Source organism: Panicum virgatum, chromosome 6K (assembly GCF_016808335.1).
Source record: "Panicum virgatum strain AP13 chromosome 6K, P.virgatum_v5, whole genome shotgun sequence".
Taxonomy (NCBI): Eukaryota; Viridiplantae; Streptophyta; class Magnoliopsida; order Poales; family Poaceae; genus Panicum; species Panicum virgatum.
The window spans coordinates 44,891,209-44,914,807 of NC_053141.1; the positions used below are offsets into that span (position 1 = coordinate 44,891,209).

At 47.2% G+C, this 23,599-nt stretch overlaps 3 protein-coding genes across 9 annotated transcripts; 2 read left to right on the forward strand and 1 right to left on the reverse strand.

Annotated features, from left to right (window-relative positions):
* The first annotated feature begins 15,364 nt into the window (after positions 1–15,364).
* On the forward strand, positions 15,365–17,903 carry LOC120712951 (proteasome subunit beta type-1-like). Its single transcript, XM_039998892.1, has 6 exons — positions 15,365–15,720; positions 16,439–16,520; positions 16,917–17,046; positions 17,133–17,275; positions 17,457–17,543; positions 17,640–17,903. Exons 1-6 carry the CDS (start codon positions 15,578–15,580, stop codon positions 17,712–17,714), a joined length of 660 nt encoding a protein of 219 aa, XP_039854826.1. The 5' UTR covers positions 15,365–15,577; the 3' UTR covers positions 17,715–17,903.
* A 67-nt stretch (positions 17,904–17,970) lies between these two features.
* Positions 17,971–19,706, reverse strand: LOC120713550 (CBS domain-containing protein CBSX6-like). Its single transcript, XM_039999486.1, has 2 exons — positions 19,381–19,706; positions 17,971–19,056 (listed from the first exon to the last, which is right to left on the reverse strand). Exons 1-2 carry the CDS (start codon positions 19,704–19,706, stop codon positions 18,216–18,218), a joined length of 1,167 nt encoding a protein of 388 aa, XP_039855420.1. The 3' UTR covers positions 17,971–18,215.
* A 111-nt stretch (positions 19,707–19,817) lies between these two features.
* On the forward strand, positions 19,818–23,189 carry LOC120712952 (pentatricopeptide repeat-containing protein At4g17616-like). 7 transcript variants are annotated; one of them, XM_039998898.1, is made up of 4 exons: positions 19,818–20,357; positions 20,449–20,632; positions 20,703–20,888; positions 20,971–21,115. In XM_039998898.1, exons 2-4 carry the CDS (start codon positions 20,525–20,527, stop codon positions 21,010–21,012), a joined length of 336 nt encoding a protein of 111 aa, XP_039854832.1. In that variant the 5' UTR covers positions 19,818–20,357; positions 20,449–20,524; the 3' UTR covers positions 21,013–21,115. The 7 variants fall into 7 exon arrangements, 5 of the variants coding, with proteins under 5 accessions (XP_039854832.1, XP_039854830.1, XP_039854828.1 ...); XM_039998896.1 differs by adding an exon at positions 22,538–23,189 and having other exon boundaries at positions 19,848–20,357; positions 20,703–22,458; XR_005691093.1 differs by adding an exon at positions 22,876–23,189 and having other exon boundaries at positions 19,853–20,357; positions 20,703–22,789.
* The last annotated feature ends 410 nt before the right edge of the window (positions 23,190–23,599 follow it).

The following is a 23,599-nucleotide window of genomic DNA, read 5'->3' on the forward strand; positions in this document are numbered from 1 at the left end:
TCGTGCATGCATCATGCTCATAAATTGAAAGCCAATGAAAATGGATGTGGGTTAGTCGGGAATGTTAAGGTTTGCACATGAGCACGGTTCATTTCTCTCGATTAAAGTCTATCTAGAAATCTGCCACTTTCTGCTATATCCTAAGAGATGAAATTTTTAGACCTATAAAATTACCTTGTCTGTAGTTCTTCCTGTGGAGGATTTTGATCCAAATCTTGTTTCCTAACTTCTGTTTAAATTTGAGAATTTTTTCTATTTAAATTTGAGAATTTTTCGACTAGCATACAGCGGGGTACACTAGAAACTTTGACACCCTGTTTTCTGTCAGTTTTGAGCACTTCGGTTGCAAAATTTTTAGGCCTTCCTAGAGATTTTTCTGCAGATGTGTTCAACACAAAACTTGTGCCAAATTTACTCACCGAGCTGCTGTCAAAATTTGGTAATTTTAGGCTTATTAGTTTGTCCTCAGTACTCATTTTACTAGCTCTCTGGTCACGGAAAATTCTGGGCAGACAGTAAAGGAAAACTCTAAGGATAAGACCTTCTTAGGCTCTGACCTAGCTCTGGGATTGACTAGAAAAGTTGTGCATAAGAACCTTAGGAATGTTCCTGTAAATTTTGAGAATTTTTAGATCTATGTGCTTCCAGTTATACTTGTTTTTGTGCACTACCTAAAATCTGTTTTAATCATCACTCACTTGTGCACATCTTTTGTTCAGATGGCTGCCCCTGCTCTCTTGGTGTTTGATGAGGATGGGCGTGCACACTCCGAGTGCACACACTAGTATGGTTTTCCCTCCATTCTTTGGGAAGTGATGCGCGATGCCGGATATCCTAGTCCCCCGCGCTATGTGGGCGAGTTCCATGAGATGGGAGTCGATGCTCAACAAGTTTTCCCAGCTGTTGCGTGCGCATGACTCCTGCTCCCCACCCTTTTCCAGCTCACTGGGCTTCTTTGGAGCTGGAGGTAGTTGGACACCGTCTGGTTGACACTTGGGAAATTGCAGTCATGGGAGCGCTCAACAAGTTTTGCGAAAAGAATTATGCAGCTGTCACACTAGCCCCTATTGGCCTCTTCCCAGCAGAGCAGCCCAATGACCCTAACTGGCTTAGTCGGGTCGGACACACTGGGTACCTTCAGCGGAACAGAGTGCAGAGACTATCTCCATGTCGGTGAAGTGCATGAATGCACTCTACCGCTTGCAGACCTTACAGGCCAAAGCCATGGCCCAGATCATTGGTTCTGCACGGACCAGCCATGAGATAGTGACTGCTAAGAACGAGCAGATCGCGGATCTTGATGCCCATATTGGCCAACTTGAGGGTCTAGTTGAGGAGCTTGATGTTCTCTTGGACGAGAGGGATGCTGACTTTGCACTTCTGGAGCAGCAGTTCACCGCCTAACAGGTTCAGCTAAATAATGCCTTGGATCACATCGAGATGTTGGAGGCTCAGCAGGCCCAGCCCGAGGCCATGGAGGAGGAGCCCCAGGAGGTTCAGGGTATCTCAGGACATGACACTACGTCTGGAGTGCCCCTGCCACCACTTCCGGGAGCTCACTCACCAGTGCGGAGCGAGTCGTCAGTCAACAACCTTGACGACTTTTAGATGATGTCTTAAGTAGTCTTTCGCGCATACTCCTCTATAGGGTAGCCTAACTTTTGGACAGTGATGTAATAGGCTAACTAAGAGTTGAGTACCTTGCTTTTGTAATGAGTGACACTCAGATGTAAAAGTACCTTAATCGCTTAGGCCTTGGCTAAGAACTTGATGGATGGTTGTAATGGTTTGCTTGCAGTTGAATCTATCACTGCAGAAACTTGTCTAAATTTTTATCCATGTTCCCTTGCATTTATGGGCTATGTGTTGAATAACAAAGTTGTTGTGAATTTCATGACCTAGGTGCTCACAAAATTTCAGCATCATTAGACTTGTGTGCCAATAGTTATGGCCCGAACATTGTACCTCGGCCTGCTGAAAAGCAGACTGGACAGAGATGCAGAAATTGCATTTTTCGACCATCTTAACTATCGATTTAGCTTTGGAGTTGAATACCAAAGTTGTAGTATGATAAATTATCTCTCTGATGTAAAAATTTGGGCGCATTTCGATGAACAAAGTGCAAGTTATGGATTTTCTTGTAACGAACAGCGTTGCTATCCCTGTTGTTATCATACTCATTCCAGTTCTACTTTTCCGCGCTTACCCTTCTGTACATTGGGGAAGTCATATATCACCATACTAATGAAAGAATTTGCCGTTCCAGATGGTGGGAGCGACACGTGGCAACCCTGAGGGTTTCGGGAACGCGAATGGTAGCGGATCGCAGCAACCGCCACCACCGCCACCCAACTTTGCGGAATATCTGGCCGCCCAAACCGAGTTACTCCGTCAACTCGTCCAGGGACAGCAACAACAGCAACAGCAGTGGGGTGGACCCAATGTTCATCAACCTCAAGCTGCTGGTTACCCGGAATTCTTAGCAACCCAGCCCCCTTTGTTCAACAAGACAGAAGAGTCGCTGGATGTGGATGCTTGGATTCGCACAATCGAGTCCAAGTTTTCACTACTTCTGGTGCCATGCTCAGAGCAAAACAAGGCTCGCTTTGCCGCGCAACAGCTTCACGGTTTGGCGCGTCTTTGGTGGGATAACTATCTTGGCATGCTCCCAGCTGATCACATTGTCACTTGGGATGAATTCAAGACTGCATTCAAGGGTCACCATATTCCAGAAGGACTCATGGAAAGGAAACTGAATGAGTTCCTAGGTCTTACTCAAGGGACAGTTCTCCAATATGCCCAAACTTTCAATAATCTCTGTCAGTACGCGGGCTATCATGCTGACACAGATGCTAAGAAGAGTGATCGTTTTTGTAGAGGCTTAAATACCAAGCTCAAGGAACATCTAAACCCCATTAAGGTCGACACATACAATGAGCTGGTTAATCTAGCACTCACTCAAGAGGAATGCATCATGGCTCACTGTGCTGAGAAAAAAAGGAAAGCGCCAGCTGGACCCTCTAGTGCTCAGCCATAGAGGTATCGCATAGTGCAGAATGTTGCACCCCAGGTTCCTCAGAAAGCCCCTCAACAAGGGCATTGGGTTATCAGGCCTCCACTACAGCAGGGCGTTGCACGTTTCCCTGTTCCTCAGTTAACTGGCCCAAGGCCAAATGCTCCACAGCCCGCCCGTCCAAGTGAGGGAAATCATTGCTTCAATTGTGGGAGCTCCACTCATTTCGCCCGTGAGTGCCCGCAACCCAAGCGACAAAATCAGGGCCAAGGCTCTAATCAGAACAACAAGAACAAGGGCAGAAGGCAGACTATTCAGGTCAGGCAAGGGCGCATCAATTTCACCACTCTTGCAGAACTTCCTGAGGGCGCACCAGTGATGACAGGTACATTTTCTATCCACAACAAGCCTGCAGTTATATTATTTGATTCTGGTGCATCACATAGCTTCATTGGTGCAAAATTTGGTGCAAAAGTGGGTTTGGATTTTATTCACACGAAAGGGTCATACATGATATCAACCCCAGGGGGTAAAATTGCTTCAAACCAAATAATACGACTTGTGCCAATCAAGTTGGGTAGCCTAATCATCAACACCGACGTTATACTCCTACCACTTGAGGGTATAGATATCATCTTGGGGATGAACTGGATGACTCAGCATGGGGTTATAATAGATATTCCCGCCAGAGCTGTTGAACTAAATTCACCAAAATATGGAGCCACTACTCTCTATTTACCATCCCGAGAGTGTATCAATTCTTGTGCATTTGCCATGAGCGCATCCAAATTAGAGGAAATTCATGTGGTATGCGAGTACACCGATGTTTTCCCGGATGACTTGCCAGGAATGCCACCAGATAGAGAGATTGAGTTCGTAATTGAACTACAGCCAGGCACTGCCCCTATCTCAAAGAGACCATATAGAATGCCACCTAAGGAGTTGGCCGAGTTAAAAATTCAACTTCAAGAGCTTTTGGACAAAGGCTTCATTCACCCCAGTGCATCACCTTGGGGTTGTCCAGCTCTCTTTGTAAAGAAAAAGGATGATAGTTTGAGGTTGTGTGTGGACTACCGACCTCTCAATGCGGTGACAATTAAAAACAAATATCCACTTCCCCGCATTGATGTTCTTTTTGATCAACTGGCTGGAGCTAGAGTTTTCTCAAAGATTGATCTTCGCTCTGGCTATCATCAGATCAAGATTCGTCCATGCGATATTCCTAAAACCGCCTTCTCCACACGATATGGACTCTATGAATATTTAGTCATGTCTTTTGGTCTCACAAATGCACCTGCCTACTTCATGTATCTCATGAATTCGGTATTCAAGCCTGAGCTTGACAAGTTCGTCGTGCTTTTCATTGATGACATCCTTATTTATTCCAAGAATGAGGAAGATCATTCTAAGCACCTGCGCATTGTTCTCCAACGTCTTCGGGACCATCAGCTTTATGCTAAATTTTCCAAGTGTGAATTCTGGCTAGATAGTGTGAAATTCTTGGGCCACACTATTTCTAGCGAAGGCATAGCTGTGGATCCTAGCAAAGTGCAAGAAGTGATGGACTGGAAGCCTCCTACCTCCGTTCATCAGATTCGCAGTTTTCTTGGTTTAGCCGGATATTATCGCCGATTCATTCCGGATTTCTCCAGAATTGCTAAGCCAATGACTGAACTGTTGAAGAAAGGAGTAAAGTTTGTGTGGGATGAAAAATGTGAAAAGTCTTTCCACACCCTAAGGGAGCAGATGACTACAGCACCTGTCTTAGCTCAACCTGATAATACCAAGTCCTTTGATGTGTATTGTGATGCGTCGGGTACTGGTCTTGGTTGTGTGCTCATGCAAGACAATAGAGTTATTGCTTATGCGTCACGAGCTCTTCGACCCCATGAGCAGAATTATCCTACTCACGATCTTGAATTAGCAGCTGTCATTCACGCTCTAAAGATATGGAGGCATTATCTTATGGGTACCCATTGCAATATCTACACCGATCACAAAAGTCTCAAATATATCTTCACTCAAGCTGACCTAAATATGAGACAAAGACGGTGGCTAGAATTAATCAAGGATTATGATCTTGAGGTGCACTATCACCCAGGCAAGGCTAATGTTGTAGCAGATGCACTAAGTCGCAAAGCTCATTGCCATTGCCTATCCGTGGAATCCTATTCTAAAACCCTCTGTCATGAGATGAGGAAGCTCTAGTTGGAAATGATTCCCCAAGGCACTTTAAATCACATCTTAGTTGAACCAACTCTTCATGATCAAATCATTATGGCCCAATTACATGATAAAGGTGTTGGGATCATTAAACAAAAACTCTCTCAAGGAGAAAGGAAGTATAAGTGTTTTCGTCAAGACCATAACGGAGTCCTATGGTTTGAAAGTCGTTTAGTTGTTCTGAAAAATCATGATCTTCGGAAGCAAATTCTCGACGAGGCACATCTTTCCAAATTTTCTATTCACCCGGGCAGTACCAAGATGTACCAAGATCTTAAGCAAAATTTCTGGTGGACTAGGATGAAAAGGGAAATTGCTAAATATGTCTCAGAATGTGACACCTGTCAGAGAGTAAAAGCCAGCCACTTGAAAGTAGCCGGTTTGCTTCAACCTTTGCCTATCCCATCATGGAAATGGGAAGACATAAGTATGGACTTCATTGTTGGATTGCCAAACACATCCTAGAAGCACGATTCCATTTGGGTTATCGTGGATAGACTCACCAAGACGGCACATTTCATTCCGGTACATACTACTTACACTGCCAAGAAGTATGCTGAGATCTATCTCGATCGCATTATTTGCTTGCATGGGGGTACCCAAGACAATCATTTCTGATCGTGGTACACAATTCGTTGCACGCTTTTGGGAACAGTTGCAAGCATCTCTTGGGACCAAATTGATTCGAAGCTCAGCTTATCACCCACAAACTGATGGACAAACTGAGAGGGTGAACCAAATCCTGGAAGACATGTTGAGAGCTTGTGTCATTCATTATGACAAGAGTTGGGACAAATGTCTAGCTCTAGCAGAGTTCTCATACAACAATAGTTACAAGAGAGTTTGAAAATGGCACCATTTGAGGCCTTATATGGTCGACGGTGTCGTACCCCTTTGAGCTGGTCACAAGTCGGAGAACGAGTGGTATTCGGACCCGATCTCGTAACAGAGGCAGAAGAGAAAGTAAGGGTAATACAAGAGAATCTAAAGGCCGCCCAGTCTAGACAAAAGAGTTATTTTGATAAAAGGAGAGACCCTTTGCAATTTGAAGTGGGTGATCATGTCTATCTTCGAGTCTCGCCAACCAAGGGTGTGCAGAGATTTGGAGTAAAGGGCAAATTAGCTCCCCGATATGTTGGCCCTTACCAAATCACAGAGATTTGTGCACCCGTGGCCTATAGAGTGCGACTTCCTCCTCGACTTGCAGCAGTACATGATGTTTTCCATGTTTCTCAACTCAAGAAATGTGTTCGAGCCCCCACCGAGATTATTGAACAAACAGAAATATTGGTAGAACCAGATCTCTCTTATGTCGAGTATCCTATCAAGGTTCTTGATCAAAAGGAAAGGGTCACTCGAAGAAAAGTAGTTAAAATGTACAAAATTCAATGGAGTCACCATACCGAAGAGGAAGCTACCTGGGAAACTGAAAGCTACCTAAATCAAAATTTCCCCTGTTTTCTGAATTCAACTGGAGGTACACCCGTTTTCCTCGCTTAGCTTGCTTATCTGAATCTCGGGACGAGATTCTTTTAAGGGGGGTAGGCTGTAACACCTCCGGTGTTTAGCACTGTTTAAACATGAAATTAATGTGAAATGACAAGTTAAACCCCCAAATTTTCAATTACTTAAAAGCCAGAAATCCGTTTAAATAAACCAAAAAGTCAACTCTCACACCTTAGCTCAAATAAACTTTTGCCCAAAACAAAAGTTGTAGAGTTTGACAAGATAAACAACTTTCGTATTCAAAATTTTTCAAGTTATAACATGAAATTTGGAGAAAACCCCGAGAAACAGTGGGTTCATTAAACTTAAATTCAAATTTTTAACTTTCAAATCATTGCTCAAACGAAGTTTGGCCTGAAGGAAAGTTGTAGGAATTTGAATTTTGAACAACTTTTGTGTTCAAACTTTTTCGAGTTTCCATGGAAAATTTTGAGAAAATCCCGAGTCAAAACGTTGATCTCTCTCTTTCTCTCTCTACTCTCTTTCTCTCTCCCCCTTTTCTCCTCCCTGCGTGCGCGGCAGGGCACTCGAGCACCCGAGCTCGCTGCGCCGCTGCACCGCCGTGCTCGCTGCCCGGCCATGAGTGCCTCGCATGCACGCCTGCCCGCTGACTTTCCCCCTCCCCCGTCCCGTCGAGCCTGCCGTGCTGCTGACCTCCTGCTCCGTCGACGAGCACGCCACACATGACGAGCGCTCGATGACGCGCCGCGACACCGCCGTGGCGCCCGACGAGCCGGCCATGCACCTGCCTGAGCCGCTGACCGCGGCCGGCCTTCAATGCCGTGCGCCACCGACACCCCAACCCTCCTCCCTGTCCTCCCTTGGCTCGCTTTAAACGGCCCAGAACCCCCTGCACGCGCCAGAGCTCGCCGCCGTCCGTTGACCGGCCGTTGCACCGCGTTCCTCCCCTGCCCGAGCTCTCCCCTCCTTCATTTGCTCCCAGCCGCACCCTCGTCCCTCCACTCTTCCCTCTCGCGCCCAAGAAGTCCACCCGAGCTCCTTCCCGCCGTCCAGAGCACCCCCGCCGGCACCAAGGCCGCCATTCCTCCATAGGCCGCCGCGGAGCCCCCTCCTCCGCCCCTCCTCAACCCAAATCGACCCCCAAAAGAGTTTTCTCGTGGTCCAGTGGACCTCCCCGGCCGGTCCTCACCCTCCCTTCCGCACCGGAGCACCGCCGCCGCCGTTGACACCCGCGCGCCGCCCCTACTGCTACGCCGGCGAGCCGCCTCCGACCACCCCGAGACCAACCCGAGCCGGCCAGGGGTTGAGCTCGCCTCCCTCTTGCCTTTCCCCCACTTCCCCTCGCCGCTGGTGAGCTCCCTCGCCGGGAAACGCCGCCGCCTCCTCTATTCTTGGCTCCGGCCAGGGGCTTATCTGCGAGCCCCCAAATCATTCCAGGGGCCTAGATGCAAGATCTCGTTTTCCTTTTTCTTTTGTTTTGAAAAACAGCAAAATTGTAAATTTGTTTAAAAATCGTAGAAAAATCAGAAAAATGCAAAATCAACTGTTCTGGAATCTTTGCAAAGAGATCGACAACTTTGGTTATATGCACTTTTTCATTTGCTCAGTAGTTTTTGCTTTATTTAAAATACAAAGAAAATATAGTTTTTATTAGATCTCAAGTTACATGCATGATCTGTTGGCCATTTTTGGTCAGTGTGTTACATGTTATATGAATAACCTTGTGTAAAAGTTTTGGGGACAATTGACATGCCTAGCTGTCAGTTTATTTAAATCTTGCTTTATGCCTAGGTTAAGGAGATTTATTTATTCAAGTTGTTATGCTATGTTTCTTTAGCTGAAAATTCTACAGTATATCTATGCCATGAAATAGTTACGATAGAAAAAGTTTGGAACTTTCTAGTTAAGTGTAACTGGCCCCACAAATTAATAGCATGAGTAAAGGTGCTAATTCAAGAAAAATAGTTCCTGCACATGTAAAATTATAATAACTTTTCTATGGGTTAACTTTGAGTATATAACCATGCTGGTAAAAGATGAAGCTCTGGAACTTGCTATAACTGTCTGTAGATTTTAAACTAGATTAATGTAGCTTTATTTTGTCCTAATTATCATGCTCTGTTACTTGCTCCTTTAAATCCGAAACATTTACAGTAGACTTACCCTAAGTTTAGGAGCACTCAATAAAAATTGTATAATCTTTACTTGTAGGGTTTGTTCTGTATAAATGAATCTTAGTCCTAGCAGTAGCTGTTTAATGTATTTTTAATAATTAATACGCTCAATGAAAATAGCTGAAAATTTTATGGCAGGTTTGTACATAAGTAGTTGGCTCTTCATAAAAATTTCATCTTCAGAAACTATGCCCATCAGCTGTTTTGAATATTCCATGCTTGCACTTGAAAATAATCTTTCTAAAATAACAAAACCCTCACTTATATAATGAGTAATAGTTAATCTAGATAATACTCTATAAACGATTGCCCAAGTAGATATAAAGAAAACATTTTACAACTCTATATTGATTTAAATTAAGTTTGTTACCATCACCACAACTCATGCATGTGCATTTCATATAGATTTGACTACTCTCGCCGACGGTACGTACGAGCTGGTGCCGGAGTCTGAGAGTGAGCAGCGTGTAGCTCAAGTTAATCTAACTGAAATTGCTGAAGACCTAAACCAAAGTTCAGAAGAGCCCAAGGCTAGCTCCGCTCAGGAAGGCAAGCCCCGGAGCATGTCCTATCTATTTTAAATTTATGCAACTGCTTATATTCCTATCTACTTGTGCATTTAAGTTGTAGGAATTGTTTGGAACCCTAGTTGCATAATCTTAAGTACCTATGTTTGAATACTAGTATGTGTAGGTCGCTAGTTGGCTATGCTAATAGTTCAGTAGAAGTCGAGTGATTTCCTGTCACTCGCGAGCTCATAGGAGTTGAATGCTTACTACACACTGCAATATAAGGTTTACAGGCGGGGTTGTTGTACTTGTGATACCCCGTCTGTTTAGTGAAAATGGATAAGGCCGCGGTGTGTGGTAGTGGTGGTTAAGCGTTTGAACGTACTAACCACATGCCGAGAATATGATAATCGGTAAGCTTAAGTACCTGATGGAATCGGCCGTGGAACATACTCCCCACTGTCTGGTCTTTGGTCACGCATGGGTGCAGGGCACCCTAGGGCGGTGGGCATGTTCCATGCCCGGGGAAAAAGGGGAAAAGTCGCGTGGGTGATTTCATTCCCCATGCGTGTGTTTAGGTCTGCGTGGCCAGGTTAACAAATTCGATTCGAATCGTCCGTCTCTCACGGATATTGAGACTGCTTAACCCTTTTGCCACATAGAGTAAGAAGTTGAACAATGATGATGAGAAATATGGTTGAATAATGAAAAATAATTGTTTTTCACCATGTATGCTATTGGATAGATGCTAACGTAGAATAGTTAATCGAACTAGAACTTGAAAGCTAAAATCTGAAAATAAGGACTTACTCTTTGTTGCTTTTCGGCAAAAACAAACCCCTCAAGCCAAAAGCCTTGCATGTCTAGTTAGAGGGTTAAATCTATCCTAGTCGGGTAAGCCTTGCTGAGTATTAGTATACTCAGCCTTGCTTGTGGCTCCATTTTGTTTTTATGTGATACGTTTGAAGATCAGATAACTAGCTTGACTTGGCCGTGTGTTTTACCTCCTGGTTGGTCGGTGGAGTGGGATACGACTCCGGCCAACGATGACAATGCCGAGTCATTTCATGTACGGGCTTCATCATGACATCTTGTATCGTCGTTTAGAACTCGCTTTATTTCCGCTGCAGTTGAACCCTGAACTACTTTCAGTTTGAACTCCAAGTACCCTTCTGAGATTTCGAACTTAGTTTGTAATAATTAAGTTAAGACTCTGTAATGTAATATATTTGTGAAATGTTGTACTCTCTAGACTCACCTTCGTGTGGGTTGCATGTAAGCTTTGGGTTCGATCGACGCTCAGGTGGATTCTTCGGGACTTTACCCGACAGCCCTGCCGGATTACTCCGTTTGAAGTGCGTGTTAGCCGGGATTACCTTTAGGGTGATGGTTAGCGCACTTGAGCCGGATTAATTTGGGCGGTACTGCCACAGGTCGGGATGGTCTTCATGCTTCGGTCGGATGCCCGGCGGTCGTCTCGTCGCTTGTCCGTCCGTAAGCGTTCCGTGCGTCTTTGCCTGAGCGGGTTCTGACCGGAGAGTTGGCACGCCTGCTGACGGGTTTAGCTTGTCAGGCAGCCTCGTCCGGTCGCAGTCACCTGTCCCTGACGGAGTGGCGCCAGGGGGTCATGATGACGGCGTGCTCGGTGGAAGAGTTGACTCCCTCTCTCCCGTTCTCTGTCTCGGGTACGGGTAGGTGACACAGTCTGCACTGTGGCATCGTCAGGAGGCCCTGTTCCGTCACACAGTCATGCCTTGCGGAAGTGGGCGGCGCGTACGGCGGCATGGGAGTAGGAGTGACCGCCATGCCCTCGCCGCGAGTCGTCTTCTTGGCGAGCAAGATCCGGGCCATCAGGTACGGGTAGCCACTGTTTGCGCCCGCGGTCGGGGGGTGGTGGGTGCCGCGTGTCCGCCCCTTGGTTGGATCGCTCGGGACGCTGGCCGTTCTGTGCTGACGCCACGATCTGCTCGGGCTCCTAGTGGGCCGGTTTGTTGGGCTTTGGAGAAGAGGAGTCACTGTGTTGGGGGACCCCGGGTCCTTACCTCCATCAGGGATCATATGCCACTGCTGTCTGCCCCTATTGCTCCCGTGCACCATACCACATGCATCCTAGTGGAAAGAGAAAAGAAAGTAAATAAAAAAAAACAAATTTGAAACCCACGGAATCCGGGCGGGCACGACCGCATGATGATTTGGGCCAGGAAACAACAAATGGGCTAGAAAAATAACAGACGAAGCCCGCTAGTATGCTTCTACGATGGTGTGAATCGCAGACGCGCGCGCGACTGCGAATATTGCCGTGGGCCGCTGGGGGCAGACCTGTTGGCCCATCAATGCACATGCGAGAGCGTGAGGTCGGAGATGGAAATCTTAAACATCCACCCAAACATTTTTTTTTCAGGTTGCCGTTGGGTATCCGATAGTCTTACTCAAATCCATATTCGTTGTATTTGGATAAGGTATGAATTACTCATCTCAACTTGGATATGGATACGGTATATATGGATAATACTCATTTTACCCAAGTACCCGTTAGTTAGTTCTTTTTTTTATTTTCGTATGTATTGTACCTCTGCTCTTGACGTGGGGCCCATGTGCAGGTGTGGCTATACTGCTTTGCACAAAGTAATTGTCGGATTATACAGAGTCATCTTTAAAATATTTCAGTCAATTTTGATAAACTTTTATAGTGTGAACGCGAGATTTTATTTCTAAGATCCGACTCTTTGATGTGTGGCCCACGTGTATATTTTGCCATACTGTTTGCAGAGTGATGGAATGTGGTGAACAAACTATATATTGTGCTTTTGAAAGAATATGGCATTAGTAGTACTCCTTATTTTCATGGATCGCCCTAGGAGTTTGGAGAGTTGAAACTATGAAGCGCGCGCTCTCTTGTGATGTAAATTTTTTATATAAATTTGAATTCTTGTAATAAATTTGAACTCTTACAATAATAATTAATGTTTGACTCTGTGACATAAAGTTGTGGATTGTTGTAATATCTGAGCTCACCTTTGAGTGAGTAATTTGTATGCTTTGTTTCAATAATGATTCAGTGATTGCATCGACTTCGTTACTCCGTTTGAGTGCGTGTTAGCTCAGATTGTCTATACAGTGATGATTAGTACACGTGAGGCGGATTAATTTAGACGGTTCTGCCACGTTAATGCTCTAAATGCTGAAGCTTTGTTCTGATGCAATGCGGGCAGGGGTATGTTGGCTGAAGACTTTCTGCAGGACATTCGGACACCAGCCATTGTATTTTAATTCCTGGACATTTAGCCATCAGTTCTTGTTGCAAACGTATGGCAAAGGATTTTCTGACGCCCCAAATGCGAAACGATAATCCACAGACCACAGGTATTACAGGGGTGCTGTATTTTAATTTTGTCTTTTAAAAAAACAACTTGCTTTAGTTTTGTGAAAAAACTCAAAATAACACTGATGATAGGCAATCAAACGCAGAACAACACGAGCGACATTTCAGAAGCTAGGGAAAATAACACAAGGGATAAATAGATGACACACAATATAATGCACACACACATCAGGAGGAATTCAGCTCAGCCCAAGGAAGGCTGGAGCACGTAGCCATCTCCTCCACTGCTTGACATCTTGTAGCAGCGCACCCTACGCTTCAGCAGCCGCAGCTCTCCGGAGCCAGCAGTTGGCTCACGACGACGAGAGCGCCTGACGACTTGGACGGCCATCAGAAAGAGGGCAAACTGCGAGAGCACATTCATGTCTTTGCCGGCGAACTCGACGGCGATGGTCCAGGCGATGCAGAATTTGCCCTCTCCCAAGTAGGCCAAGCTACCGGGGCTCCGCACGTGGAATCCTCTGTTTCCGACCTCGCGAGGGTACGTCTCATCCCACACGTAGCGGACCGCCGGTGGCTCCCCTACCCCGGAGGTGGGGGCGTCGAAGGCGCAGAGGCAGAGGCGGTGCGGGCAGAGGCCGAAGCAGAGGCCCAGGTCCGGGACGAAGAGGGCGCGGCCCGCGAATGGCAGCTCCCAGTCTCCTTCCTTGCGCCACGCGTGGCCGGCCGTGTCGACGGAGAAGGTGCCCCTGTCCGGCGCCGAGACCCAGACGCTATTGCCGGCGCCCATGGAAGCCGCCACGAAGCAGAACGCTCTCTCGCGGTCAGACCCCATCCTTACAGGTCGCGAGGAGGCGCCGGCAGCGCGCACCAGGACCAGCGGCCATGGCTGCCGCTGCTCAACGGGGGTGGGGGCATGAGGGCTTGGAAGCTGGGGCGCGAGTCCACGCTGGTCGGCGGCCGAAGGTTGGTGGCGACGGCGTACAGCCGGGTTCCCAGCGGGATGAGCGTGGTGCCGTTGGTCATGTAGTAGCGAAGCTCCCGCCCGCACGGCACCTCGGCGCCGCCGGCGGCGGCGTAGATGACGGTGCCCCTATCGCTGCTGACGGCGACGATGTTGGTGCCGCTGCAAGATCCCGGGACGACGGCGAGGTCCAGGAGCTCCGGCCGGCCCGGCAGCGCATCGAACTGCGCGACGGGGCGGGGGAAGCTCCTCATCAGCATCGCCCAATCCTCCTCGCCCCCCTCCGCTCCGGCGAACATGTCCTTGAGGTTTATCTTGAAGACAAGGTATGCATCGCAGGAGCCATCCAGCATCCTTCTCTCCTCCACGAAAAGAAGGCGCTTTTTTCCCCTGCTGTGCCGCCGGTGCCCGCCGCCGCCGGCCGCCATCTAACCTCCGGCCTCCTTGCCCTGATTCCCTGTAAGTTCCGTCTATCCAATCCAATAGATAAAAAGATTAGCCTCGCAATTTCGTCCCAAACTTGTTTCGCACTGGATCCAATCGGACTCGGTGATGGAATACCAATGTGCCTCGTCGTAGATAAAGAGACATCTTTTTTTTATTTTTATATTTAAAAAAATTAAAATTTTAAAAATATATGACCGTTCCAAGAAATTTAAAAAATGGGCCTCTGTCGCCCATGGGGAGGGCGACAGGCCCTTGTCGCCCAAGCAGGGGGCGATAAGATTTTTTTATTAAAAAAATTTGACAAACCGATCCTCGGTCAGCGCAGCGCGGGGGCTCGGCGGCAGGGGGGTCGGCCCCCAACGGGCGACAAGGGGGCCTGTCGCACCCCCCATCGGGCGACAGGGTCCCCCCTCTATATAAGCCCTCCACCCCCGTTCCCTCCTCATTTGAGCCCAAAAATTCCACAAAAAATCCAGAAAAAAAAGAGGGGTGAGGACAAGGGAAGCGACGAAGCCCTGCCGGATTACGCACTTGTGATCTGCAGGTAATTATATTTAACTTATGTATTTTTTCATTGATATTGTAGAGTAATTAAATTTAATTAGTGCTATAGTAGAACCAATTTAAGTAGGAGTTTAAGGATACGCGTTTATTATTACTTTAGGAAATTAAGACTACGCGTTTATTATTACAATTGCAGTACTATTAGAGACGTGTTTATAAATTAATTACGATTTAGAATAGAATTTCGCATATGCATTATAGAATTTGAGTGTCATCACGCAGTACTATTCTTTTTTCTCGATTTTTGGTGGAATTTTTTGGCTCAAATGAGGAGGGAATGGGGGTGTGGGGCTTATATAGAGGAGGGGACCCTGTCCCCCGAGGGGGGAGTGATAGGCCCCCCTGTCGCCCGTTGGGGGGCGACCGCCCCCCCCCCCCGCCGCCGCCGCCGAGCCCCCGCGCCGCGCTGACCGAGAACCGATTTATAAATTTTTTTTACAAAAAAGGACTGTCGCCCTCCCCATGGGCGACAGGGGTCCATTTTTGAAATTTCTTGGAACGGCCATATATTTTTGAAATTTTAATTTTTTAAAAAAATATAAAAATGAAAAAAAAGGCAGAGAGACAGGGCACTTCTTGATGGGCTTTCAACCGCAGCCCATATCATCATCCACTTTGTTCTGTGATGGGCTTGGCTTTTCACCAATTCGGCCCATACTGACCCAACAGAGCACATCCGAAGCAAGAAGCGACCGAGCCGAGCCGGACTCTCTTCTTGCAGCACAAGAAGATACGGAGAAGAACTCCGACTCCGGCGGCGTGCCGGCCGGAGCTGCCTTTAAGCAAAGCGAGCCCTCTCCCCTTCCCCAGCCGCGCTTCGCAAATTCGCATCAGTTCATCTGGGATCAGACCCGAGAGCGAAGCAAGAGACGAGCGAATCTCGTAGCGGAGGCGATGGCCAGGTTCGACCCGTACGAGAACAACGGCGGCACCTGCGTGGCCGTCGCCGGCGCCGACTACTGCGTGGTCGCCGCCGACACCCGCCTCTCCGTCGGATACAGCATCTTGTCCCGCGACCACTCCAAGGTCGCCCAACTGTACGTCTCTGAACCTCTCTTGCCGTCCCATGTGTCGTTATTAGCGGCGTTCTGGATTGCGACAGTTCTGAATTCAGATCCCGCTCCAAGGGTTTGCGGTAGTAACGGCGTGCTGGATTTCGTTAGCCCTGTAAGGCTGAACCTCTCTATCATGATTTCATTACGTCGGGAAATAAGTAATTCTGTTCTGAAATTTGGTGTTAGGATTCAGTCAGTTGAGAATTTGAAACTGTTTAGGCTGAACTTTTGTGCTACTAACCGGATCACAAATTTGAGTGCAATTGGATATGCAAATGGTCTCCAAAAGATAACTTTGACCACAAATTCGAATTTGAGAAGATACTTGTAAAACTTGGCACAAAACTTTGGAGATAAAGTAACCCCTCAAAAAAAAATTGTTAACCCCTAAAAAAAAAACTTTGGAGACAAAGCTACCCGCACTATTATTTATACATGAATGATTTGAATATTCGTATATTGTTTATTTATTATCGAAGTTAGATTAGTGATATCCCATGGGTTCTACGGTGGCACTTGCTACTTTTCACTGGTGGCCTTGTGGGAATAACACTACGTGGCTATGCACAAAGTGAACCTTTCTTATTCTCTGGTCAATTATCTTCCACAAAGTGAACCTTTCTTATTTTTTAATAGCATGAAAAATCTATCCTATTTTGTTGCTGAATTGCTATTTTTCTCTCTACTTCCCTTCAAACAGGGCAGACAAATGTGTTTTGGCCTCATTTGGCTTCCAAGGTGATATCAAAGCTTTGCAGAAGAATCTGGCAGCCAAGGAATTGGTAAGTGTGGCTTATAGTTGAGCTGTTGAAATATTTGTAAGACCTCTGTTATCCGTTAACCACTCTTTCATCAATCCTACTATTGTAATAGTCCAATACTGATACGTCTACGTATTACTGCCACCCGTCGTCTAGTATTCCATTTTCTGTTAAATTGAAAAACCAAGGTTGATGAGGTACAGATTTTCTGAAAAAGAGGATTATCACTACGTCAGGTCCTACAAAGTACTATTTCTAAGAAAGAACATAACAGGTCTGCAATTAACAGCTACCTAGAAAGCCTCTAAACCTGACCAAATATCTATTTAGTAGGGCAGCAAACAGTGTGGGTAAATATTGTCATCCTTAACCATACTGCTATAGGCTTCTGATGCTTTTACATTTCTGTCATTTTAGGTTTATGAGCACAATCATAACAAGAAGATGAGCTGCCCTGCAATGGCGCAACTGCTGTCGAACACACTCTACTACAAGAGATTCTTCCCATACTACGCATTCAATGTATTGGGTGGACTGGACAGCCAAGGTAGAGTATGATTTTAGCATGCGAGTACTATGTTACATGGATCACTCAGTGTGATTGTAACTCTGAGCGTCTCTCTTTTTTGACAGGTAAAGGATGTGTCTTTACATACGATGCTGTTGGGTCTTATGAGAGGACAGGTTATAGTGCTCAGGGAACGGGTGCAGCATTGATGATGCCTGTTCTTGACAATCAGTTGAAATCCCCTAGTCCTCTACTACTGCCAGCTAGGGTGAGTTCTATTTCTCTTATCTATCATCTGCTTAATCGACTTATGGGGCATTTTATCAGCTTTGCAATGGTCCCAATAGGAGCCAATGATAGGCTCATGAGAAGCAAAGAAACCATGTATCGGATGCAATGTATCATTCCTACTGAACAGAACTTTTAACACAATGCTGTTTATCATTCAGGATGCAGTGACGCCCTTATCTCAATCTGAGGCAGTTGATCTGGTGAAGGACGTTTTCGCATCAGCTACAGAACGAGACATATACACTGTATGATGCTTTCCTTCACTTTAGATTTCCTGAGATTACTAGGTATGATTGACCAAAATTTCTAAATCCAATATTGTCGTTCCATGAAATTTGCAGGGAGATAGATTGGAAATTGTGGTCATCAACAGCTCCGGCACATACCGAGAGTACATTGAACTTAGGAAGGACTAGTGCATTGTTCCTGTGAAATGGCACTACCATTATTAAGCATAAGGATATTTGTTTCTGTTGTCAGATGTGTTTGAATTTCCTCTAAAAAGAAAGATGTATTTGAATTTCCAATTTGTTGATTCTAGCACGAAGTGATAATTCATCATTTTATCTGTTATACTTAGACGGCACCATTTCAAGCCTTTTGAATTGCTTACTGATATACTCTATTGCCTGAGCGTGGGAATAGCAGAAATGAATTTCCTCTGTTAAAAAAATGGAGAAAGGTCTTTCATTTGGGCATGATGTTCTGGACCCAAAGCACATGGTCACTCACTCACCTAGTTACCAACACGAAAATCGTTAGAAGTTGGAACTTGCAAAAACTATCACCTGATTTGAAAAGCAGCAAATCAAGCAAGCAAAAACCCATCGAATTACCTTCAAAAAAAAAATCCTGAATGCAGACTGAACACTCGAGCTGGAGGAGCAATTCCCTCCAAAACAAATCCTGAACGCAGCTCAAGCTGGAGGAGCAACAACATCCCTAGTGACCGCATTGAAGATCTCCATGTACCCAACGACGCCAACCAATACGTCATCCTCGCCGTGGGTGACCCAGATGTGCGTGGTCCTGTACGACAGCATCTGCGCCATGACGGCGGCGAGCGAGCTCGTGCTCCGGCACCTCAGCGCCGCGTTCCCACCGTGGCTCGCCATCATCATCTGCTCGACGAGGCTGTCCTCGAACCCAACCCTGCTGCTGCTGAGCCTCCTCGACAATGGCGCGGCGACGCCAGCAGCCTCAGACATCCCGTGCGCCTCGACTCCCGCGGCGAAGTTGAGGGACGACAGGCTCGCCATGGCGTCCGCCGCGGCCACGTAGTCGCGCCGCCACAGCCTGTGCGCGGACACGTCGGCCAGGACCTTGTGCGTCCCGTCGCGGTTCGTCTGCACGACGGCGACGGCGCGGGGCTCGGCGGGGACCGTCCACGAGACCTCGATGGCCGGCGAGGAGGCCTCCACGTGGGCGTAGCCGCGGTTGACGGCGCCGAGGGAGGAGATGGACTGCAGCGGGGTCGGCGCCAGCGCGCCGAGGCAGTTGATGAGGAAGCGGACGATGTCTTCCCGCGTCAGGCAGCAGTACCTGTCGCAGCCGAACGTCGCCGGCGGCGAGGACGATGACCGGTTCACGGTCTGCTTGCCAGCCGCCGCTGCCGCCCGCGGCGTCCCGGTGATCTTCAGCTCGGCCTTGTAGAATGGCGCGAACGGCTTCTTGTCCACGGTGCACGCCTCCGTGATGTTCTTGCGCACCAGGACGCGCCTTGCTCCTTGCTTCATCAGCTCCACGATTTCTATCAACCTTGCACGCACGAATTGAAAGCTGAATCACATTGTGAACGACACCAACCTCCTCACTTACACATGGCAATGGCATGGCATTTTCCTGGCTCGACGTACCATGAGAGATGTTCAGTTAAACATGGGTGTCTGAAATCTGAATGCAGAGTGCCTCTATGATGCTAGAATGAACAATGCTCAATCGAAAAAAGCTTCCCCGTTCTGTAGAAATGCGATGCGGAGAAGAAGATGATCGTGCGCATGGATTACCATTCAGGCAAGAAATGGCATGGATCAACTCAAGGACGAAACAGCTAGCAAAGTTCCAAAATGTGGCGCGCATCACCTCGTGTGGGGCTCGACCTCCCGCACGAGCGCCGGCTGGTGCGCCACCACGTCGCCGGCGGGCGTCCTCAGCGCCGCGGCGGTGCCGCCCACGTGGGAGGCCAGGAAGGCGACGACGTCGAAGGAGCTGAGCAGGCCGATCACGGTGGCCGCGGCGGGGGCCAGGGGCGAGGCGCCGTCGCGCCAGACGGCCACGTCGGCCTCCTGCGACGCCGGGATGGCCGCGGCCGCCGCGGAGAGCGGCGCCGAGGCCGGGACGCCCCGCAGCGGCGGCTTGCCGGCGGTGAGGTCGGCGGCGGAAGCGCGGAGGAACACGATGTGGGCCATTCGCCTGCCGGTGCGGGCCCACCACGCGTGGCGCGACGTGAGACGCTGGCCTCTGATTAGGTGAGGTGAGGCCTCGCGTTTGACCAAACCAAATCTGCCCTCGAGTCCCCGACGACGACGACACCATTTGCGAAAATGTCCACGTGTTCCAGCTCGAACCCGATATAGCCATGAATCCGGCCTCTTCGCCATTGACGGCCGTGAGCCCTCGAATCCTTGGATACCCAGGGACAAACGAAAAGGATTTGGTTTGGTCCTCCAAATCGGCCACACGAAAAGACCTCCGTGCCCCTCCCAGTCCCCTCCTCCCTGATGTGGGTGACAAACGGGGCCCACCCGCCGGCTCTTTCTTCCCCACCGAACTAGACCTAGGGCGTTGGCCCCAACTCAGCACGCACGCCGCCGCCACAGCTGCTCCGCCGGAGCCGAGCTTCTCCGGCTTGATTCGCTTGGGCGCCTGGCGCTGCGCAGGCCTCACGCTACCGGCCGTCATCTCCCAGTATCTCTCCTCTCCCACTCCTCAGGAACTACGCCCGAGACGCCATTGGAGCTCTGGAGCAGCGCCGGCGCCACCCCCCCCCCCCCCAACCCGGCCCTGCCCTCCCCCACGACCGGAGTAACCCTGCTGGCACCGTCCTCCCCCCGACCGGAGTAAGTTCCCTCCCTCTCTTGCTATGCACTAGATGAATAATCTGTGGTAAGAGATTACTCGATGAGAATAATCATGTGGGCTTGTTTTCAGCTGAACCCTCATGTCCGGCATTAACACTTAGCTACAGTACGACACTCTTGGCATTGGCATTGAGGGGGATCCCACGATGAGGAGCTTGTTTCTGGCGTGCTACCACTACCGACGCCTCGCGTCCTTCCCTCGCGCTACCGAAGCCGCCGCACCTGTAAGAGCTTACTGCTGGAAACAATTTGAGGTATGCTTGTGCTGTTGTGCATAGTTCGCTTACTTTTGTGACTAATAAGATGCATGCATGTGTTGTTCAGACCAGTGGTTATGAGCCGTGGAGGAGGTATATTTCCACAAGCACCAGTAAGGTTCTACCATGGGAGGCGTCATCCTGTGAAACGCTGTTGAGGAAGATAGACAGTGCTATGAAGGATGGCAATGTCGAAGAGGCGCTGCAATCATTCGGAAACTACAAGAAGCTGCACGGTCTTCCTGAACCACAGGTACTGAATAGCATGATTGTGTCGCTGTCCTACATGTCTAGTCGGAGGTGGCTTCAGAGGGCATTTGACATGGTTCTCTCAGTTCATCAAATTAACAGCAACCTTCTCAACTGTGGCTCCCTGATGAAGCTAGCGTTGGCACTTGCAAGAGATCAGATGCCTGTTCCAGCCTCCACAGTCCTGAGGATCATACTTGAGAGTGGAAAGCTTCCTGATGTTGATATGCTGAGCATGGTGTTTCTGCATATGTTGAAGTCACAAGTTGGATCCTATCTTGTCAGTGATGTTCTGATTGAGACTTGTGAGAGTTTCTTGGACCAAGTTGCAGATAGACGGGAAATGAAAAAACTGGATCCAATAAAAAACAGTGCCACCTTGTTCAATATGGTTTTGGAGTCATGTGTGACCTTTAAATGCATTATCAAAGCCCAGAAAATAATGGAACTGATGTCATTGGTCGGAGTTGTGGCCGATGTAAATACAGTGGTGATCGCTAGCCATGTCTTTGAGATGGTTGGGCAACGAGATGAGTTGATACAAATGAAAAGAAGTATTGAATCTTTAACATCTTTGCCATGTCTTCAGTACTATCAGCATTTTTATGACAGTCTATTGAGCCTGCATTTCAAATATAATGACATGGATGCTGCTGCAAAATTTTTAATCAATCTGCATCAGCAACGAAAACCTAGTGTTTTTTGCAATGGTTTACAGAAACAAAGTGCCATACAAATTGGTTCTGGAAATCTGAAAACTGGATATAGGATAATGTTTGATCCTGGAAAAGTTGACAGAGGTTTCATTTTGGGTACAGAAAGCCAATTTGGGCTTGTTGTCCTTACTGACGGAAATCTTCTTCATACTGAAAAGGCTCTTGCTAAACTTATTGTAGGCTGTGTGAAATCAAGGAATATGCATACACTATCTAACCTTTTTATTATGTTACATAAAGAAGATATAGAGGTAATTTCTCTTCGAGATGTGGTTAATGCATGCATTCAAATGGGATGGTTGCATGCTGCTCATGATATCCTAGATGATTTAGAGTCAGCTGGAATCCAAGTCGGGATTGCTAGTTACATTTCTCTTTTGAGAGCATATGAGAAGGAGAATAAGTCAGAAGAATTCAGTGGGCTTCTCCAGCAGATACAAAAGATTTCATCTACCATGGATGATATTCATACTAATTCACCATTTACCATCAAGAACATTGCCAAAATAGTGAAAGATGAAATACCTCTCACTCATTCATCTCTGTTTGCTGCTTTGGCTGAAGAAATGAAACATTACAACCCTGGAGAGCACTTGACATTAGAGTTCAATAATTCGATTCTTTTCTTCTGCAAGGCAAAAATGATGGAAGATGCGCTCTGCACATATAAGCGTATGAGAGAACAAAATATCAGGCCCAATTCTTATACATTTTGCCACATATTGTGCGGTTATTCTTCAATGGACATGCATAGGGAGATTACCATGCTCTGGGGAGAAATAAAGCGCAGACTTGAATATGGAGAGCTAGATGTGGATAGGGACTTGCTTGATTGCTTGATTCTGGATTTCCTTAAAGGTGGGTATTTTTCTAGGGTGATGGAGGTCATTGGTTACATGTCAAAACATAATATTTACTGTGACAAGTGGAAATACAGGCACGTCTTCCTGAAGCTACACAGGAACCTGTATAGGAATTTGAACTCATTGCATGACAAAACCGAAGCTCAGAACAAAAGGATTGAAGATGTCCGAGCTTTCAGGTCATGGGCAGGTATTAGATAAATAGGGCTAGTGACCATTTTGGTCCCTCAAGTTAGCAAAGGTTCGCTTTGGCCCATAATGTTTATTTTGATCCTTTGCATTTGCATGTTGGGCAAAGACATCCATTTGATGACTTGTGGCGTCAGGTAAGCATGCCCTGTCACTACTTGTTCATCACCTCTCTTTGCTGACTATGCTCTGACAAAAAGTTCAAATTACCCCTGCATCCCAGTTGGTTCTGTCGAACCATTCAAATCTGTTGCAGTTGCCAAATAGACTGGTGCATGGAGGGGCAGTATTTGTAGCTAGGCTGGCTTGAGGTTGACTTCAATCCTACGAGTTGAATTCTACCATTTCAAAATGGTTGCCTTATATTTTTGGGGATGTTGTTTGCTTTGATACAACATATGGATTCAATATCTATGGACGGCCATTTGCATTGTTTGTTGGTGTAGACAACCACAAGCAGTTACTTGTGTTTTGTGCAGCACTACTCTATGATGAAAACATTCAGTCATTCAAATGGGTATTTGAGGTGTTTGCTGATGCTATGCGTGCTAGGCAGCCACAAACTGTTTTGATGCTATGCGTGCTAGGCAGCCACAAACTCTATGATGAAAATGGCTCAAAGCATTGCTGAAACTCTTTGAGCTTTCAAACGCCTGCTTCAAGTACCTCTTTGAATTGTTGCCAACAATTCAAAGAGGTACTTGAAGCAGGCGTTTGAAAGCTCAAAGAGTTTCAGCAATGCTTTGAGCCATTTTCTCTTTGACCATGAGGATGAAATGGTGTTCTTGTCAGCACGGGAAAAGTTAATTGAGAAACATGACATCAGCAAGAGTGAGTGGCTCAGCAGTCATTTCATGGAGAAAGAAAAATGGGCTTTACCTTATCAGAGAACCATCTTTTCTGCTGATATACTCACCACTCTTCAGAAGGGTAACATGATTAATGAA

Bases quoted from the DNA above. Each gene is read 5' to 3' on its own strand.
- LOC120712951 (XM_039998892.1), top strand. From the start codon at position 15,578: ATGGCCAGGTTCGACCCGTACGAGAACAACGGCGGCACCTGCGTGGCC. The intron at 15,721-16,438 runs GTACGTCTCTGA...CCCTTCAAACAG, and splicing joins CACTCCAAGGTCGCCCAACT to GGCAGACAAATGTGTTTTGG. The intron at 16,521-16,916 runs GTAAGTGTGGCT...CTGTCATTTTAG, and splicing joins ATCTGGCAGCCAAGGAATTG to GTTTATGAGCACAATCATAA.
- LOC120713550 (XM_039999486.1), bottom strand. From the start codon at position 19,706: ATGGCCCACATCGTGTTCCTCCGCGCTTCCGCCGCCGACCTCACCGCC. The intron at 19,057-19,380 runs GTGATGCGCGCC...CGTGCGTGCAAG, and splicing joins GAGGTCGAGCCCCACACGAG to GTTGATAGAAATCGTGGAGC.
- LOC120712952 (XM_039998894.1), top strand. From the start codon at position 20,525: ATGAGGAGCTTGTTTCTGGCGTGCTACCACTACCGACGCCTCGCGTCC. The intron at 20,633-20,702 runs GTATGCTTGTGC...TGTGTTGTTCAG, and splicing joins ACTGCTGGAAACAATTTGAG to ACCAGTGGTTATGAGCCGTG.